General features: G+C 35.7%; 1 protein-coding gene across 1 annotated transcript in view; it reads left to right on the top strand.

Moving 5' to 3' along the window:
• Positions 1 to 20,315, top strand: part of ANTXR2 (ANTXR cell adhesion molecule 2) — a 153,476-nt gene that overhangs the window by 78,944 nt on the left and 54,217 nt on the right. The window contains exons 13-16 of the mRNA XM_025998217.2: positions 8,603 to 8,647; positions 9,691 to 9,783; positions 15,159 to 15,326; positions 15,853 to 15,933. Of these exons, the coding sequence (XP_025854002.1) occupies positions 8,603 to 8,647; positions 9,691 to 9,783; positions 15,159 to 15,326; positions 15,853 to 15,933 (387 nt within the window). The remainder of the gene's footprint in view (positions 1 to 8,602; positions 8,648 to 9,690; positions 9,784 to 15,158; positions 15,327 to 15,852; positions 15,934 to 20,315) is intronic.

The following is a 20,315-nucleotide window of genomic DNA, read 5'->3' on the forward strand; positions in this document are numbered from 1 at the left end:
GTAATAAAATTCTGAAATAGAAGCAATTTAACTTTTATCTAGTTGCTTTTAGATGTACCCTACAGGGATTTCTAACTTTTATTTTTCTGACCTTTATTTTTTCTAACCTTTATTTTTTACTTCCAACTGAAATTTATCATTTCCCTCACTTATAAATGTAGGCCACTACCCACAGAAGTATTGGCAGCTCCAGAGACTTGTCACAAATAAGTATCACAGATACCCTATATCACATGTAGTTCTTCAGATACTTTTTTTTTCTTCAGATACTTTTGAAATGTCTTTTATAAGTATAACTTCAAAACTTAGGGTAGCTCCCAGACCTACTATTGCGTTTCATTATTTAATGAATTATTAATGAAGTAGCATAGGTTTCTATATCATAAATTTTGCAGATTTTTTTACAGGTATGATAATTATATCTCGATGTAATTGTATTCCTTAAAATCCTTTGTATTTAAATTTAGCTTCATTATTCTGGGAAGGGATCCGGAGGTTCACCAGATTGCCAGAGAGGGGCATAGAATAAAAAAGGTTATGGAAAACCCCTACAATAGGAAACCTGGCCACACAGGGTGCTTTTATTATGAGATTACTTTAAAATTTTAAATCTTTCAGTTTATTTTACTGCATATTTTCAAGGGTAAAAGAGAAAGACAACGTCATTTAAAATTTTGCAGAATAGTGTCCTCTGTGTACTCAGGCTTTTCACTGACAAAAGAAATCTAAACCAATGATAGCTGGAAGACTTGATCTAGTAATAATCATAGTAAAAGAGCCCTCATGCAAAGCAGACATTTTTAGGCACTATCATTAGTGAATTATAAAGTGTGTTGAGTTTGCAAACTATTCCATAAGGGGAAAAGTTCTCATTTTTTGTGTGAAGTTATTTCTCACCATCTGTTGAAGAGTCTGTATACTGCTTATTGAGGATCCTCATAGCCATCCTTTACAGCTGCTTTTCGTTAACAAAGACATCAGCTGCATCCTTCCTTTATCCTTAAGTTAAAAATGGGGGCAGGAGAGGTTAAAAAAAAAAACTTATCATGTACTGAATCATGAGTGAAATATTAGAAAATATGGATGTTTTCATCATTGTTTAGCTTAGAAGGTATGTTGAGTTTATGGCAGATTTGTTTTACTATCAGGATGGCAGAAATGACAGTCCTATAGCTGTATCATTTGGCATAACCAGACACTCTGCAGAATTACAGATGTAAGGCTAATGAGGTGGCAAACAAAGGCTTTCTGGAATGTTGTCAATTAGAGAGTGTTATACAGCTGCAGATAAATATCTGAATATGCCGGAATTGATAAATGTTCACTTTGCTCTAGCATCCTTGGCCAAAGTTCTCCAACCTCGAGGGAAAATTGCAAGCTCATTTTTCCTTGGTGCATTTAAGACATTACATAAAGATCTCATAAATCTTAATTTAAAAAACAATTTTAAAAAGTTATCTTTTTAAAGCCCAATTTGCTTATAAGTAAGTTGAGCTTTCATGATGAGGATATATCTGACTGGAACTCCATGGAAGCATTTTCTTAGCCAGCAACAGCTGTGCTGTTCTTTCTAAAGAGTAATAATGCTTCTATACTGCACTTGTTTTTTATTGTTGAGGAGAGCTCTTGGTGCCTTTATTGAGTTACTTTGAGTGTAGCCTGATTTTTGGGGGAATGCACAATAAAACAGAAGTAATTTAAATTTTAATATGCCTTCCTTGTACCATTAATTAAAATGATTTATGTTTGATTGCCTCCTTGAAATGGAGTGTGCTGTTAGTACTTACTGCTTCCATGGTGATGTTTTCCAACAGAACACCATTTGCAAAACAGGGTATCGAACTCTTCTGAGTCTTAGTTTATTTGCTTTGCCAGCAGGACCTTTCCTTCACTCTTGGCAGAATATACGCTCACACTGTTCTTCTCAGTCCCCATTTGGCATTTTAAATTATATTTATTGTCCAGACCTCCCACCAGTTATTCGTTCAAAGTAGGAATCTTTGATCACTGATGAGCCTGTCAAGGAGGAAGGGAGAGGGAGGATGAGATAGTTCAGACCATATTTTGATCTAGATGATGAAAGCATCTAACTTTGTGAAATTCAGAAGAAAACTTCCCAAATACTAATGTAAGAGAACTTTGTTTACGCACTTCAGAGGAAAGGCACTACACTTGTTCTCTGATCTTATCAAAAAGAAAAGGGAAGCCGAAAAGAAGACCCACATATTTCAAACAAATTTTTCTAAACATTGAGTGACTTCTTTATTGTGTGGGCTCTTAGTCACTTAGATGACATTGCTGATAAATTGGGCATTTGTTTTTGTCACTGGCAAGAATCCGTCCTGAAACACTACTTGATCTACAGGCATTGTACAGTGTCTTTTCTTTCTTTTTTTTTTTTTTAATCCAAGGCAGTTCACTGTTGACAGTTCTTTTCACTCTTTTCTGAATATTGGAACATATGATTGCATCAAGCTGGCTGCAGGCTGCAATGCTGACATTTTCTAGCACAAAGAATGCCCACATCACTCGAACATTTGAAAAGTGTTAATGAGCAGATCAAAAGGACTGTTGCCTTAAGCAGCTAACATTTTTTTTTTTTTTTAAGAAATCGGCTCTCCTCCAAACTGAAATCTTCATTCTAGCAGCTAAGTAGATGAGATGTAATCCTCCCTGATGATGATAATAACAAATGAAAAAAAAATTGGAGGAGAATCAAACTCTACATATGGTTCATAAAGTGGTGAAAGTGTTTTCCAGAATCTTCAATACAGAACTAAAGGATGCTAAGTGGAAAAAATCCTGGCAACTAGGCAATATTATGCCTTTTAAAATCTGCAAATTCTCATAAAATATGGTGCATATGAATACATCCTTTTCTGAAATGGATGTGTTCTTGCACTATTTAGTACAAGAATGGGATTCTCATGACTGTTATTTTTAATGTATTTACACTGACAGTAAGGTTTCCTTTTTTTCCTGCACTGGTTTTGCTGAAATGCAGGAATATCAGTTGGACACAGATTTTTTCCATTTTGACTTTTGAGCCAAATGGATTCAGATTATTTTCATCCTTTTTTGTTACTTATGAGGCCCGCAGTAGAGTGGAGAGAAGGAACATTTTGAAACATCACATAAAAATCATTTTATTTCCTGTTCCAACATTTCTAGGTCAGTGATGTTGGGCATATTAATTAACAAGTTATGTCTCTATAAAGTGGGAATGATAATCTCCATCTTTCATAGTTACTATAAGGTTTAAATCAAACTCTATCTATATCTATATCTGTCTATCTACCTACCTACCTACCTATTTCTACCTACCTACTTATTCATCCATCCACCCATTCATCCATCTATCCATCCATTCATGCATTTTAGCAATTATTATTTTTTTTTCATCCTAGCAATTATTAACTACTCAATACATCTTTGGCCTTTTCTTTTATATCCTTTCCCTTTGCAGTCCAAACCTTATTTTAAAAGGATGTCATTTGGGCAGCCCAGGTGGCTCGGTGGTTTAGCGCCGCCTTTGGCCCAGGGCATGATCCTGGAGGCCTGGAATCGAGTCCCACATTGGGCTCCCTGCATGGAGCCTGCTTCTCCCTCTGCCTGTGTCTCTGCCTCTCTCTCTCTCCCTGTGTCTCTCATGAATAAATAAATAAAATCTTAAAAAAAAAAAAAAACGGATGTCATTTAGCAGAAGAAGGTAAACTCAGAGTTTGGAAATAGATGGACCTGGGTCCTGGATTTGAGTCCTAATTCTGTTTTCTCTTTGTATATCCTTGAGCAAGTTATTGAAATTAGAGTCTCCCTCCTATTAATATTTAAAATGGGGGTAAGTATAGTAACTTCACAGGGCTATTAGGAGAATAAGAGAAATGTTTGTGACATAGAGCAGCAACAATAAATGATGATTACTGTTAATAGTAATAAATTACAGCACAGAGATGACCCTTGGTTCTGGTTCAGTTTCTGAAGGTTTAGCCTTAGCTGTTTGTTGTGATGGTGGCTGTGTCCTTTGATTTACTTGATCAAAATTTGATTTAGATGTGGTTTTAAGGGCTGTGTTTCCATTGTTAACAATGTAGAAAATATACTTGCTAGAATTCAAAGTCAATTTAAACTCATAATAAGTCATTCATTTAGTCATACATAAGATTAATTAGATATTATTGGAAAAAATGACCCTAATATTCTTTTCTGGAATAAGGTGAATACAAATGTATATTGATACATGGCCTGCGTAATTATGAGAAGGCATAGAATCAAAAGACCTGGTGGAAAAATTGTGATATGCATTTTTTAATGTTCTATCCGAATTTTTATGTTAGAAATGACCTACAATTAATCAAATTTATTTCCTAGATGAAGAAACTTAAGATGGTCTATGACTTCCCATCTGCCATTGAGTTGATTAATTCTCTGATTTTATTGGTTGAAAGAGAAATTTGATGCTTCATTTTCTTTGAAACTAACAATATTTTAGTTTCATGGGAACCTATATCTATCTGTTTATCATTTATATATTTTTTCTCAGTATTTTTCTTTAAATTTAGAGGCTGGCTATGAGTCTTTGTGAACATTCTCAGCTAGTTCCTTCAGGTCATTGTCAATCATATTTTTTAGTATCTGCTATTTTCAGAGCACTTTATTAGGCACTGGTGGTACTTATAAAGAAGGAAAAATGATTATTGCCCTTAATAAATCTATATTCTTAAGGGATAATTGAAATTCCCAAATAAACATCTAAGTCCAAGTTAATGAAGCATGAATGATTCAACAGTGCAGCAACATTTATATTTTAGAAGTTTTTGAGCTTCTAGATAAAGCAGTAGGAGGTTGGGGGAACAGTTCTCTGAAGGTTGGATGGGACTTAACATGGAAATGGTCATTTTATTTGGGGCAAGCAAAAGGATCTTTACTTTTTCTAGAGTAGAGATACTTATAAAGGGATGTTTCTAGATAGGGTATGATGGCAAAACTACATCACACTGAGACATTTGAACAATGAGTATAGAAGAACTGGTCATATAAATGTGCTGTAAAAGAGCTTTGGTTTTCCAGGTTGTGGCTTATGTTACCAGATAAAGAGTCTCTAGTAAAGGGAAAAAATGCAAAGGTGTCTTTTATTATCCTGTTGTGAGTTTGTCAGTAGTGGTCATATGAGGACTTAGGTTATTTTTTTTTTTTTTAAATTTTTAAGTGGGCTCCAACGCAGGGCTTGAACTCACAACCCTGAGATCAAGACCTGGGCTGAAATCAAGAGTCAGATGCTTAACCAACTACACCACCCAGGCACCCCATATTATATGAGGATTTTAAATTGAAATGCATTTGCCTATATCAATGCTAAATCTAGATGATATGCAGGATAATGAGTATGACAAGTATGACATAAAGGATGAGCCATGGAGGAAGATGTTCAGTAATTTTCAGGAGGATATAATATAGAACCAGATTGGGGATATACTGTTTATGTTCTCAGAAATACATACTACTACATACTTGTACAAACTGGTACAAAATGTACAGGTAATAAGCAGAGTAAATTTGAAATCCTCACAAGAAAATGAAAATGAGTCCAGATACATTGTGCTCAGATTTAGTGAAATGAAGGATGTACCTTGTTCTTTTTCAAGTGAAGGAACTCCAGAGAGCACTTAAGGTAATCTGCAAAATTAAGAGTAGAAACATGATTTGTAAGGAGCTTATAATAAAAATCAGTAATTCATTGATTTCAATTGTGGTCATTGGACCCACTGACCCATTTTGATAAGAAAACAATTAGGCTTCTGTTAGGAAAATATACCTGATTACACAGGTTAGAATGAGGGATGGGTTAGAGATAGAAAAATAAGATAAATGTCTAGTTTAAGTAAGTAGAGTGTATGGACATTGGTGCCAAAAAAGCTTTGATAATTATCGACTATCAATCAATGTTATCAGTGTGTTATTACTTAAAATGTGTAGAATAGAAATAAAGACTAATGGGGGTGCATCTGTTTGGTCTGAGTACCATACATTTACTTATAATGGCATGGCTACACATAAAATGCTATTATCAGTTCCTTAAACCCCTGTAGAGATATTGATCAAATGAATGTGTGCTAAAGAAATGGACTAAGATGACCAAATAACTTAGGACCATTGCATGAGAAATAGTTGTGATGTTTAGTTTCCAGATGAGTAGGGCTTAGTAGTTACACAGTTATTATCCTGGTATTCAAAAATAGAGACTGCTCTCTTCTGGAAGAAAGATTAGTGTGTGTGTGTGTGTGTGTGTGTGTGTGTGTGTGTGTGTGTGTGTTCACATCCTAGGATCAGGACTAAAGAGTGGAAACTACAGAAACTTTGGCTTCTTTTGGGGGAAAATCTTTGCAATGATGTGAATTCCTTGCCAATGGAATGAATTGCTTTGTGAGGTAGTGAATTTCTCTTTATTACAGGAATTAAAACATAGTTGGACTACAAGTTGGTGGAACGTTTTCAGAATATTGAAGTTTTGATTGAATATGAATTGGAGAAGTTGAAAAATGTTGTACTAGATATTTTTAAGGTCCAAAGAATTATGAGTTTATGCTTTTAGGTGGTAATAGTGGGAATAGAATGCAAAGAATTCTTCCTTCTTCCCTTGCTCTTCCTCTCCTTCCTTCCTTCTTCCCTCTCTCTCTTTGTCCCCTCCTCCCTCTTTTTTCTCCCTTTTTCACCTCCATCCTTTTTCTCTCCTCTCTACCCCTTCCTTCCTTCCTTCCTTCCTTCCTTCCTTCCTTCCTTCCTTCCTTCCTTCTTTCCTTCCTTCCAAAATAGATAATCCACTTTGTGCCAGACACTTAACTAAGTCCTGGGAATACAGCGAGCAACAAAGCAGATGTAAATTTCCTACTCATGGAAATTACACTTTTGTGGAGCTAGTTAAAAATGATCAACTCTGATAGATGCTAGGGGACAAATGGGGCATTTATGCATACGAAAGGAATCTTATGTGCATTGGGAAGATTGAGGGGAGTTCTGGGGTAAGAAGGTGAGGGAGAAAGAGAGAAAGAGAAAGAAAGAGAGAAATATTTCAAAGAATCTATTGGATATGGTAAATAATTTGGTAAAGTCATTTAGATATGAAGAAGAAATAATAGATGTGAACATTCTGAGACCCCGGCGCCCCAGGGAGAGAGAATCTTAAGCAGGCTCCACATCTAACACAGAGCCTCACACAGGGCTTGATTTTATAACCCTAAGATCATGACCTGAGCAAAAATCAAGTTGGATGTTTAAGCCATGCAGGTACTCCTGGTCAATAATTTTAATTATGACAATGTGAAGGGTTAGCTACCCCAATGCTGATAGAGGTCTTTAAGATTAGATCTCAGGCTTCATTCTCACATAAAGAATCAGCCACATATACAATTTCATGAAAGAATATATTGAGTAATGAGTCATAGAAAAGGATCTTGGTTAAAAAGTTGTTTTACTTCTAGATTAAGGGGTGAGGAAAGAAAATGAGTTAGTTTCCCTATCATCTCTTGCAAAGCAAGTTAACTTGTAGCTTGTAAATTTATGAAAAAGATGGGACGCCTGGGTGGCTCAGTGGTTTAGCACCTGCCTTTGGCCCGGGGCGTGATCTTGGAGACCCGGGATCAAGTCCCGCATCGGGCTCCCGGCATGGAGTCTGCTTCTCCCTCTGCCTGTGTCTCTGCCTCTCTCTCTCTCCCTCTATGTCTATCATGTATAAATAAAATCTTTAAAAAAATTTATGAAAAAGTCAATGAGTCTTAGAAGGCAGATTTCAGTAGTAAATTCCTGCTCCATTTGAAGGGACGTGGTAATCTAGTGGAAAATGTTTGCATTTGGACATTAGAAGAACAATTTAGTGGAACTTTGTGCAAGGTATTTGACAATTTTGGTCTTGTTATTCACCTGAAAAATAAAGGTAGTAACATGTCTATGGCATAAAGATAAAATGAATGAAGGAGTTTTGTGAATTGTTATCTAGCAGTGCCTACCAAACCACTCTGCAACCTAGTGTCTTCAAGCAATTTAGTGTCTTCACGGTTCTGCGGAGACTGGCTCAGCTAGGAGATTCTCTAGGGGTTCTCTCACATGTTTGCAGTCAGGGGGTAGCTGTAGTGGAATCATTTGAAAGTTCGACAGGCCTCCAGGGCCAAGAAAGCTATGTTTGTCATGGCAGCTGGGATGACTGACATGGCTGGGGGCTGACCAAGCACCTCTCTTATCACCCAGCCTTTCCATAACGTTATCCTGGGTTTCTTCCTCCTCCTGGCCTGGTGGTCTCATGTCATGTCCTGACATGACAGCAGGCTTCCTCCAGAGTGAGTATCCCAAGGATATTAGGAGAGTGGAAAAGCTTTTTCTGACTTAGCTGAAGTCACAAAGTACTACTTCTATCTCAATACTAGTTAGTCAAAATACAAGCAAGCCTACATTTAAAGGGAGAGGCATGCCCATTGAGAGACAAAGTTCACTGGAACGTCTTTGGCACTACCACAGTATGCTACTAATCTGGTTATTTTTATTCATCTTTGCTGTCACCTTCCTATGCCACCAACATTTTTACATTTGATTTTTTTTTGTTGCTGTTGGACAGGTTATCAAGGATCCTCCTCCTCCACCACCTCCTGCACCAAAACAGGTAAATAGTGCCTAAGAAGTGATGTGGATATTTTTTCCTGTATTTAGATACTATCCCCAAATTTGACCAATTACCGTGTTGTTAGATAACTCTGATACCTATGTATTAGACTTTTGAATTTATGAAAATTAATTGTTATTTTTAATCTTATGATTTCTTTCATGTGCTGGAGGAATGAATAAGACCTTCAAAAACTGATAAATATACACTGGCCATGAGGCTCAATACTGCATAGAGATTTACTTAACTTTTTCTACCCAGATACCAATAGTCCTGATGTTACTTATTTTATTTATAAAAAGAAGATCCAAGCTGTTAGTGTAATGATATTAATCTTCTCTTCAAAATGATTATTACTCTTATATTACTCTATATGTTAGCTAGAATTGTGTTAGCAACATGAACTATAGAAGTAGTGCATTCTCTAAACCTCCTAACTGCCAATCTGTTTTAGTACCACTTTTGCAGTTTAGCTTAACATGTATGTTGATACTTGAAATGATTTTTGAAATGCTGTCCTAAATTTAATGTCTTATCTTTTTAAATATGAAATAATGAATGGAATTGGAAAAAAACCAAATGATGCTGCTCATAGTTGAGGAGCAATTTCTGGTAACCTGGTGAAATGAGAGAGATTCTTAAATTGGAAAGGCAGGAGTCCTTATATTCTGTAGAATTCCACTTGAAATTTATGCACATAAGTACATCCAAATGCCCAGTATATAGTTGTTACTACATTTCTTCCATATCAATAGCATTATTCAGGAAAAAAATGTTTAAATGTGTGTTAGTTCTTTTTTAAAAATATTTTATTTATTTATTTGAGAGAGAGAGTGCACAGAGGGAGAGGGAGAGGGAGAAGTAGACTCCCCACTAAGCTGGGGGCTGAAGTCAACTCCCAGGACCCTGGGATCATTACCTGAACCCAAGGCAGATGCTTAACTGACTGAGCCACCCGGGCACCCCTAAATGTGAGTAATTCTGACTAAACAGTATTTTAAAAAATTAATTAAACCCATTTTTAAAAACTTGTGTCTACATAGGAGGAAGAAGAACCTCTGCCTACCAAGAAATGGCCAACTGTGGATGCCTCCTATTATGGTGGTCGAGGGGTTGGAGGAATTAAAAGAATGGAGGTTGGTATCTTTTAAAAAAACAGAAATTGCTAATCTGGAATGTGTAATTCTAGAACTGTTAAGCCATGGAGATTGTGCTTTTTAGCACGTTCTTCCATCCAATTTTATTTAGCACTGGGTATTTCTTTGGAGAATTTTTTGTCCTATGGAATCATCCTGGCCATTTCAAAACTGTCCAAGAAGAACTGACTTCATTAGTCAAAGAGCTGCATTGATAAGACATTTGAACTCTAAAGGGCAAAACAAAGTTAGGGTTTTTCTCACTATTTTGGAAAAAATTACTGCAAACAGCATCAACTTTGTAGAAGCCAGTCACTTAAAGTACCAACAATGCTTGTCTTTGTAAAGATCCAATAGTTATGTACTATTTAGGGATAAAAAATGTTAAAATATTCAGTAGTATGGGTATGATCTTATCACAAATGTAGAAGAAGTGCATTTAAAAAAATTTTTGCAACTTTTAGTTACCACTTATGAACAATCATAATTAATTTTAAATATCATTTATAGAATATATTGAACTTTGAGACTGGCTCAAAGTGTGGATTAAAATTGAACTTTAATATTATATCTGACGTGGGACTCGATCCCAGGTCCCCAGGATCAGGCCCTGGACCAAAGGTGGCGCTAAACCCCTGAGCCACCCGGGCTGCCCAAACTTTACTTCTTGATAAGAAGGACCTTTTTATGTGTTCTGCAGTCATCGCACATGTCTCCTACTATCGTATGGGCTTTGTCCTATTACTGCCAGCAAAAATCAGTAAACTAATTAACCACCTCACAACTTAAAATTTTCTCTTTTTTCTACATTTCAATAAAATTCAGATTCCCATGGAGAGTTTCCCCTTTTCAGAATAAATGTCAGTATTCTTCTGAAGAAGCTCAGACCTACTTAACATGGTTGTCATTGCCAAAGTGCTTATTCAAGTCATCTGATAGTGATTCTCACTTTCTTGACCACATTAGATCTTAAAATAATGCATGCTTTCCTTAAAAGCATGCCACTTTATGCTGAAATAACCCCTGAGACACCTCACTGCTAGTAAGCCACGGAAAAGGCAGGTGCTAGGAGCTATTGCACTTGTCTTTTGGAGAAGATAGTGCATATGTGTTCACATGTGGATGATTGAGAATATTAAATAGTCCAAGAGAACATGGCTAGTCTAGCTTTAGTTGCTTGAGACAACTTCGTTCTGAAGGCCATTTTCCTTCTGTTTCCCTTGGAGGGGTGAGGAAAGAGCAGATGGATAATCTTACATATATGAAAAATAAACTTGTAAATAAAATAGTTACATATGGATATGTAAACATAGTCTATCCCAACTTATTTTTTAATTTATTTCACCTCATTCCAAAATATATGTGTAAAGACTGTATGCAAGGGGAAAAAGGCTTGACAAGATATACTACAAAATGTTAGTAGCTTTCTCTGGGTGGAGTGATTTTCAATCTGTGCTATGTATTTCCCTACTTTTTCCTAACTCATTTGACAATGAGCATGTGCTACTTTGATTTCAAAATAATAAATTTAATTCCATTTTGAAATCTTCACATGTGACAATGAGATAATGATATGCTAGTAAGTGAGCCTTAAAGAATATTTCTGCTGAAAACACTAGTTATGCCAGATTTTTGTTAGTCCAATATTCCAGTGTATTAAAGATTGAGATCTCTTTCCAAAGAAAAAAAAAGCATACCCATGAGTTCCTAGAGGAATAACATTGGTTTATGGTCAAGAAAGCCAAGGGCTTGTGCACCTTCTTGAATAACTCACATTTCAAGTTTCAAGAGTTACTAATTCTTAATATGTGAAATACATTGCCTGTCCTTTTCAGTTTAAGAAAATCTGTGAAAAGGACTCACCCACCTTTAATTAACTAGGGTACATTTTATCTTTGGACCATTTTAGCTACATTGCATATGGTATTTGGTCAACATGGTGGAATGGGAATGAGAAAAAAATGAGAAAGTAAATGTGAACATTACGAAGGGGAAACAATACATAAAAAGACAATTGAGATCGTAAAATTGAATGGAGAATTAAGCATCATTAAGTTCTCTCAAATCTGATCTTATTTAAACTTAGGGAAAATAGAAAACATCATCTGTTTTAAAAACTTACTTATTTAAACCTAGAAAGTATTTCCCTTAAAAAAAATGCCTTTAACTGGGAAAAATAAATGGAATCATAGAAATTATGTGCACATCTGAATTACAGAATAAATCTTCGTAACTGATGTTATTTTAAGCGAGGATAGGGATTTTACGTAGATTTTTTTTTCTTACTCCTCCTTTAAATTAAATATTTAAATGCTCCGGTAATGGCAATTTGGAGAAAGCTGGAACTGAGCTGATGTTAATAACAGCTGTTAGCACAACTGATCCACAATACCTAATGACTTCAAATGTGTGTTTCTGCCAATTCAGTGTGAAACTGTTTTTGTTTCTTTTCTCAATTCTGAAATTGCTCCTTTATGATACAACCTCCGAGTCATCTAAGTATACTCTGGAAATTATGGAATTTTATTGTTTATTATGGAAGCCAAGTAGACTTGGAAGAGTTTAGCTATCAAGTTTGCACTTATTTTTTTTTCCATAGTAAAAAAGACAGGTATATTAATTCTGCTAAAGCTCTCTTTAGCAGTTTATTCTTGTTTTTTTTTTTCTTAAAATATTTTATTTATTTATTCCTGAGAGACAGAGAGAGGCAGAGACAAAGGCAGAGGGGGAAAAGTGGGACTTCCCCGGCAGTGAGCCCGATGTGGGACTCGATCCCAGGACTGTAAAATCATGACCTGAGCCACTGAGCCACCCAGGTGCCCCTATTCTTGTTTTTTTCTTTTTTTTTTTAATCCTTTTTGACTATTGCAATGTGGTTAAACTAAAATATTAAAACATACGTATACATGTATGTATATTTATAGACATACCTTGTTTTATTGCACTCTGCTTTATTGCACTTCACATACTGTGGTTTTTGTTTTTGTTTTGTTTTTGTTTTACAAATTGAAGGTTTCTGGCAATCCTGCACTGAGCAGCAAAGTCTATCAGCATCATTTTTCCAACAGCATTTGCTTACTTTGTGTCTTTGTGTCATGTCTTGGTAATTCTTGTAATATTTCAAACTTACTCATTGTTATTGTATTTGTTATGATGATCTGTGATCAGTGACTACCATTTACTAAAAGCTCAGATGACACTTAGAATTTTTTAGCCATAAAGTGTTTTTTGAAATAAGGTATGTACATTGTCTTTTTTAGACCTGACACTGTTGCACACTTACTAGACTACAGCATACTGTAAACATAACATTTATATGCACTGGGAAACCAAAACATTCATTTGAGTAATTTATTATGCTATTTGCTTTATTGTGGTGGTTTGGAACCAAACCTGCAGTATCTCTGAGGTATGCCTATAATTGCTTCTGAGAGTTTTAGGAAAAATCTATAAATTATTTTGTAATTTATACTTTGGGATTGAGTGAGAATTATTTGTTGTGTTGTTTGTGATGATGGTGATAATGATGATGGAACAGCTACTTCATGAAACTAACTCTGAGGATTTAATTAATGAATTTCCTTTAGACCTTAGCAACTCTATTTCAGAGTACAGTTCTTTAAGGGGTGAGTCTCTAGAAATACACTGAGTCAAAACTCCAGTTTGGTTACTTTGTGTTCTTTATCTGAGAATGGTGCCAGTGATTCTTGGAGGATGAATATGATTACCATTATCTCTATGATATCAACTATGAAGGATAGGCTGGGGAGGTGTGTATATTAAATCCACCATTTCTGAACACTTATCTACTTATATTTTTATTCTGAATTATTTTTCTGAGTTACGACATTTGCTTGTTTACTGAACTTTTTGTTGTTATTGTTGTTGTTTTCCCTCAAAATAGAGACTTCACAACTGCCAGGATATATATCCTGGTTTTAGAGTTTTTAAACTCAGTTTAGCTATATCTAAAGATTTCAGAAGTTTTCATTTATCTAGATGAAGACACTGTGATTGGAACAAGAAGGTCATTTCTCTGGAAAGAAAGCCAACTACTAGCTCTAAAGGTTTAATGGTGTTTAAAACAATTTTAACAACCCTATAAAGAACATTCTAGTACTGCTGATCACACTGAAGGATACAGATACATTTTAATGACTCAACAGGGTCCACTTGAAGTGGAAAGCCTATTCTAAAATTGTAGTAAAAAAGGTAAAAACATCTAAGGAAGCCTTATCAAAAAGCCATGAATAGTTCTTTCCATGAAAAGTAATCATACACCTACTCACTAACTCAGGTCATTAAAATGCTTTACAGAGGATTTAATTTTTTTTTCCTTTGTGGAAATCACTTAATTCTGGTGAGTCAGTGTGTCCTGCACAGGCCTTCATATTTCTTTGCAGAGCTTCACTTGCCTTATCTTTGTCATCTTTGTTCATGTTGTCTGTGGTTTTTGTAGGACTTCTCCACATTCCTGGCTGGACAAAGTCTTTCTCCAGTGGTCACATCCTATCCCCATGCCCATAAAGAGATCACATTTAGCTCTTAACTCCTGTTCATTGAAGAATAAAGAAAACAGTAATTTGACCCTATGATTTTTCAGTGTCCAGAGTTTTCAGAGAAGGATATACCCTAAAATTTGTGGGATTCTCTGGTGTCCCTGAAGTTTTCTTTTCAAAGTGGAGCCTTTTCAGATTTGCCTTCCTCAATGGAAAATTGATAATCGAATAACCATTCTCTGATATACATCAGAACTAAAGACTGAAAGCTACTTTACAAAGTCGAGCTTTACAAAAGTAAGGAAGAATCATATATAACTCTTTTACTTCCAAAAGCTAAATGTTTAAGTCATACTTTTTGACTTAGGCAAACTTAATGAAATAAATTGGGGAGGAACAATTTACTCCTTTGTATAAAATACATTGGTAAAATACATGTAAAAATACATTTGTAATCCTATTTGAAACTTACTGACTTATTTAAGGTTCAAATCCCTGCCCTGTCACTTGCTAGCTGTGTGACTTTGGACACATTACTTCATTTTTCCATGCCTTGGTTTCCTCATCTGGAAGGAAAAAAACTGGATACCTGTATTATCTATCTCATTGCATTTTTTTTTTGGTATGGATTAAGTGCAGTTGGCACATAGTAATTGTCACCATCACCATCTGTTCCCTCCACTGCCATCAGTACATAGGGGTACATACTTAGCTAGAAGGGGAATGTACCTAACTAAATCTCAGGAGAGGAGGAATTTATAGTTAGTATATGACTCCTCTCTTTACTTCAAGATGGTGAACCAAAGGACCATCTCCTCAGTTTGTTCTTCTAGGACCCTGGATGTCGGATACAAGTATTTTCCCTTTGTTTTAAAGGTTCGTTGGGGTGATAAAGGATCTACTGAGGAAGGTGCAAGACTAGAGAAAGCCAAAAATGCTGTGGTAAAGATTCCTGAAGAAGTTGAGGAACCTGTCAGGCCTAGACCACCTCGGCCCAAACCCACATACCAGCCTCCTCAGACAAAGTGGTACACACCAATTAAGGTAATTGTGTAAATTTTGTATGCTTTATTTATTTATTTTGTATTTGTTAATTTTTAAAGATTTTATTTATTTATTTATTCATGAGAGGTATATAGAGAGAGGTAGAGACATAGGCAAAGGGAGAAGCAGGCTCCCTCTGGGGAGCCTGATGCAGGACTTGACCCCAGGACCCCAGTTTCAGGACCTGAGGCAAAGGCAGACACTCCACCGCTGAATCACCTGGGCACCCCAATTTTGTGTGATTTAACTGAGAACCTGTAACAAGAGAAACTCTGACTTCTTTAGCTTACCCCCAGCTCCCAGCTGTGTGCATGAGGACCGAGGTCCATCAAGCAGCAGGCATTCATTATCCATTCTAATGACTATTTCTCAGCAAGAACCTCTGCTTTTGTTATTTATTTATTTGTTTAATTTAGGAAAGAAATGAGAGTAGAGAACAAAACTACTGTCTTCATTTTAACTCTTTATTAAGTAAATAGAGGTGGAATCTGTTCCCTAGAGATTTACAAAGCATGTTTCCGTTTAGGGTCGTCTTGATGCACTCTGGGCTCTGTTGCGGCGGCAGTACGACCGTGTTTCCTTGATGCGGCCTCAGGAAGGAGATGAGGTTTGTATGTGGGGATATGTTGGGAAAGAGCAGTGCATGGATCAGTATGTTGAAGGAAGTGAAATAATAATCAAAGAGAATTTAAAGCCCTCATTACACTTGGGGAAGGAATTATTGTCTTGTGCAAGTTCCTATTACATAGGGCACTTAATAAATTACTACCTGTTGTTAGAATACATCTTATAGATATGGTTTAACACAAGTCCCTTCTCAAGTAATCTGGAAAAATCATGATCTGTGTACACATACTTTAATATGTACACTCATTACTTCAGCCTTTGACTTGGACAACATTACATTCTGAGGTTTTATCAAGTGGGAAGGACAGACTGAGGATCTGTAGTTGGAGTCTTTCTCTACCATTTACTATCAGCAAGCCCCAGGGAACATGCAGAGCCTCCATTTCTTCAGGTATAAATATATATTTCTATGCCTTCACAAGTTAATGCAAACTAATTTCTTAAATAGATGAAAGTGTCTTTTGGTAGTCCTGCCTTATCCACAGTTTCAGATATCTATAGTCAACCGTGGCGCAGAAGCAGGTAATATCCTTCCCACATATGGTCAGAAGGTCAGTCGTAGCCTAATACCACAGTGCAATGCCCACATTGTTTATCTCACTTTCTCTCATTACACAGATATTTTATCATCTCATGTCATCACAAGAAGTGTGGGTATAGTATGATAAGTTATTTTGAGAGGAGAACCACATTTACATAATTTTTATTACAGTATATCACTACAATTTTTCTATTTTATTATTAGGCATTTTTGCTAATCTCTCTCACAGCATTTAATTTATAAATTAAAATTTATCTTTGGTATGTATGTATAGGGAAAAACACAGGATTTTTATGATTTGGTACTATCTGTGGTTTCACGCAATCTACTGGGGGTCGTGGAACATATCACCTGTGGATAAGGGACTGTAAAGCAATATAGAAATCTGTGATTTCTAGAACATGCTCACATTGTAAAAATACATACATACACACATATATGTGTATACATTTTCCCTACCAAGGAAGCTTATTTGAGTTTTTTTTGTTGTTGTTGTTTATGGAAATTTGGCTAGAATTACTCTAGCATTATAATTTCTTTGATATATTAGCACTATTTTCTATAGTATCAATGTAAAAAAATTGAAAACGTTTTCATCACTATAGTTCAGACACATCACTATTAGTAGTAATAATAGAATCGTTTCATTGTGTGTCAACATGATCATCATTGTGATCACCAATTCTGAAGTGAGTGAACTTTGTTTACCTCAGCCTCAGAGGATTTTCAGTTCATTCAGGTTTGACAGACTATTTTTTTTAAGTATGAAATGATTGATGAAATTAGTATTTACTCTATAGTGCCAAACTAAGTTATGCTTAGTGTTATATATTTTAGCATGGTGCTTCACATACAAAAACATGTAAATCTTTAAAATTTTACTTCTATGAAATGAAGGTCACTTTGAAAACATCTGAATTCAACCATTTAGGAAATCCAGTTTGAGAATTCTCCACAGACCTTTTAGCCTTTGCTTGGACCATAGGCAGAGATAACCAGCCTCTTTCATTACCAGACCACTGTGGTTAATGGAAAGTTCTTAGGTTTATTGGAATTTGTGCCTCTGTTTAAATCACACACATAATCTGGAGTTCTGCTTCTGGGACGCCATACAGCAACCCTATTTACTCTTTTTGTGCTAGGCTTTCACTGTTTGTATTTTCAAAGTGTTTTTGTGTATCACCCTAATTTTCTCTCCCCCAGATTAGACATTATTTCATTTGTTCAATAATTTTCACCTTTAAATGTGTTGAGGATTGTGCTAGCACTAAAGATGTATTAGCTGGCAAAAGCAGATAGTAGTTCTAGCACTCTTGCCCATACTGGATATATTCTTTTAACTAGTGTCTAACATATGCCAAGCACTTTGTTAGATTCTAAACAAATTTAATATTCTTAAAAAATTATACTGCTTAGAGGGGTACCAGGATGGCTCAGTCTGTTGTTAAGCATGTGACTTGATCTCAGCTCAGGTGTTGACCTCAGGGTTGTGAGTTTCAAGCCTCATACTGGGATACCTAGTGTGGAGCCTACTTAAAAAAAAAAAAAAAAAAAAAAAAAAGAAAGAAAGAAGAAAAAAAAAAAACCACTATAGTGTTAGAATATTGTACATGTCCTAGCAGGTTAAATTATTATTTATTCTTCCGTAATTCAAGAGTAATTTACTCATTATTTTGACCAGGATTTCCTTTGTTCTGGTAATTTGGACACATTTTTGTATGTTATAGGCCCAAAGGATTTTATTCTAACTCTTAAGTTAGAAAATTCAGAATTTTTCAGATTTTAGGAATCTGATATAGTCCATATATCATATATTTATGTGAAACAGCACCTTGGGTTACATTATTTAGACATTTTTGTGATAAATATTAGTTACTGCAAGTAGACATAGACTATTAATAATCTCAAGTTCAAGTCAGGTTTGGCTTGCAAATGAATTTCGGTGATAAACTCAGCACAAAAGTTAGAGTTTTCAAAGATTTGTATTTCAAAGATGTAGATAAAAGATAGTAGATCTTTACTGTGTATGATTAAGTCTCCAGTTTTTCTACCGTATACCTATATATGCTCCATCAAATACATATTGATTGTATGTGTATCTGACACAGTATGATTTAGTCTTTTTCATAATACTTATTCTTGAATATACCTTTATTGCTTCCAACATTTTGTCACCTGCAAGTTTTTGTTACTTATTTCAAACCCACTGTGAAAGCTTCAGTGTGGCACTCCGTGAAAGCTTTCCCCATAGGCTGACAATCCAGCTAATTGACATTTAGTATGGTAAAGCTAGAAACTCACCCAATGGTACAATCTCAGTTTACCATTTCAAGGGCTCTATTCTTATCCTCATGAGCACAGTAAATATTGTTGACAAGGCCAACCGTGTAACTCTGTGATATTTGTGTCCCCCAAAAATCTGCACCAATCATAAAACACAGAATCTGATCGACTTTAAAGACTTTACAAGATAAAAGAGATACAAGATACTTTACAGTATCTTTCCTTTGAGAAAGTGACTTACATGGTGAGAAAATGAGGACCCAAAGGTAGAAAGAGAATCAGGGTATTTTGCACTGTTAACTTTGATGTACATGTGGTGTATGATATTAAAATGGAATGATTTGGGGATCCCTGGGTGGCGCAGTGGTTTGGCGCCTGCCTTTGGCCCAGGGCGCGATCCTGGAGACCTGGGATCGAATCCCACATCGGGCTCCCGGTGCATGGAGCCTGCTTCTCCCTCTGCCTGTGTCTCTGCATCTCTCTCTCTCTCTCTGTGTGACTATCATAAATAAATAAAAATTTTAAAAAAATGGAATGATTTGCCTAGATAATGCTTTATTTATGCATGAGAAGAAGACCATGGTTCCCCATTACCTCCTACTTACTGTGGCTAGTTAAGCCCTCAAAAATTCAATGGACTGAACTGTATGCTTTTCACCAATTCAGTGTATGTAGATGTGGTTTGTCTTCTAGGATTACATGGAGTAGACAAAATTTTAAATTTAGGGGATTGAGATATCCAAGTGTGGTGTCTTCCACTTTCCTGGCTATTCTTTGTGTTCAATACTCCAGGTAAGCCAGAGTGGAATCATTGAATGAGAAAACTGGGCTTGGAATTTTTTTGGATGGTTTTAGATACCCATATTCAAATGTGATTGGATACCATAGCACTGGGAAGGGTAAAGTCCTGTCTTCAACCTTACTCCCCTGAAACCAATTAATTAAGCTAAGTTAGATGACTCAGACTACTTGTGAAGGGTTTCATATATGTGTGTGTATAGGTGTATAAGTGTGTACACCTGTAGATAGTATATAGGATAATTGTCCTTCCAATCTCTTTATCACTTTTATTTCACGAACCTATTTTTCCATTAAATATTAGGAAATTGGTAAATAGTATTGTATTCACTTAGATTAGATTCATTGATTACCCCGGAAAAAACGTTTGTCTTTGCAGATAGATATGCAAAATCAAATAATGCATTGGGAAAATGTTACTGGCTATTCAAGGACAATCTTTTTAAAAGAAAATTTCTTATCAACGTATAAACTGGTGAAAAGGTTTTGCAAATAATTTTATTTTCCTGTGCTCGTAAAACCTTGTGCGTGTTTACTTTGGATTATACTTCTTAGAAGTATTTGTGTGATGGCGTACAAGGCGTGTGTAGTATAAAGCAATTTGTACATTGTAGAAATTAAGGAAAGGCTTTTGGAAGAGTTTTCTGGTCGTTGGAAATGTTTGATATTTTCGGGAAATGAGCAACAACGTTTTCTCATTTGTGAATTTTAAGGGAGTCCCATTCTCTTTCCTAGAAAGA

The sequence above is a fragment of the Vulpes vulpes genome, unplaced genomic scaffold, assembly GCF_048418805.1.
Source record: "Vulpes vulpes isolate BD-2025 unplaced genomic scaffold, VulVul3 u000000899, whole genome shotgun sequence".
Lineage (NCBI taxonomy): Eukaryota > Metazoa > Chordata > Mammalia > Carnivora > Canidae > Vulpes > Vulpes vulpes.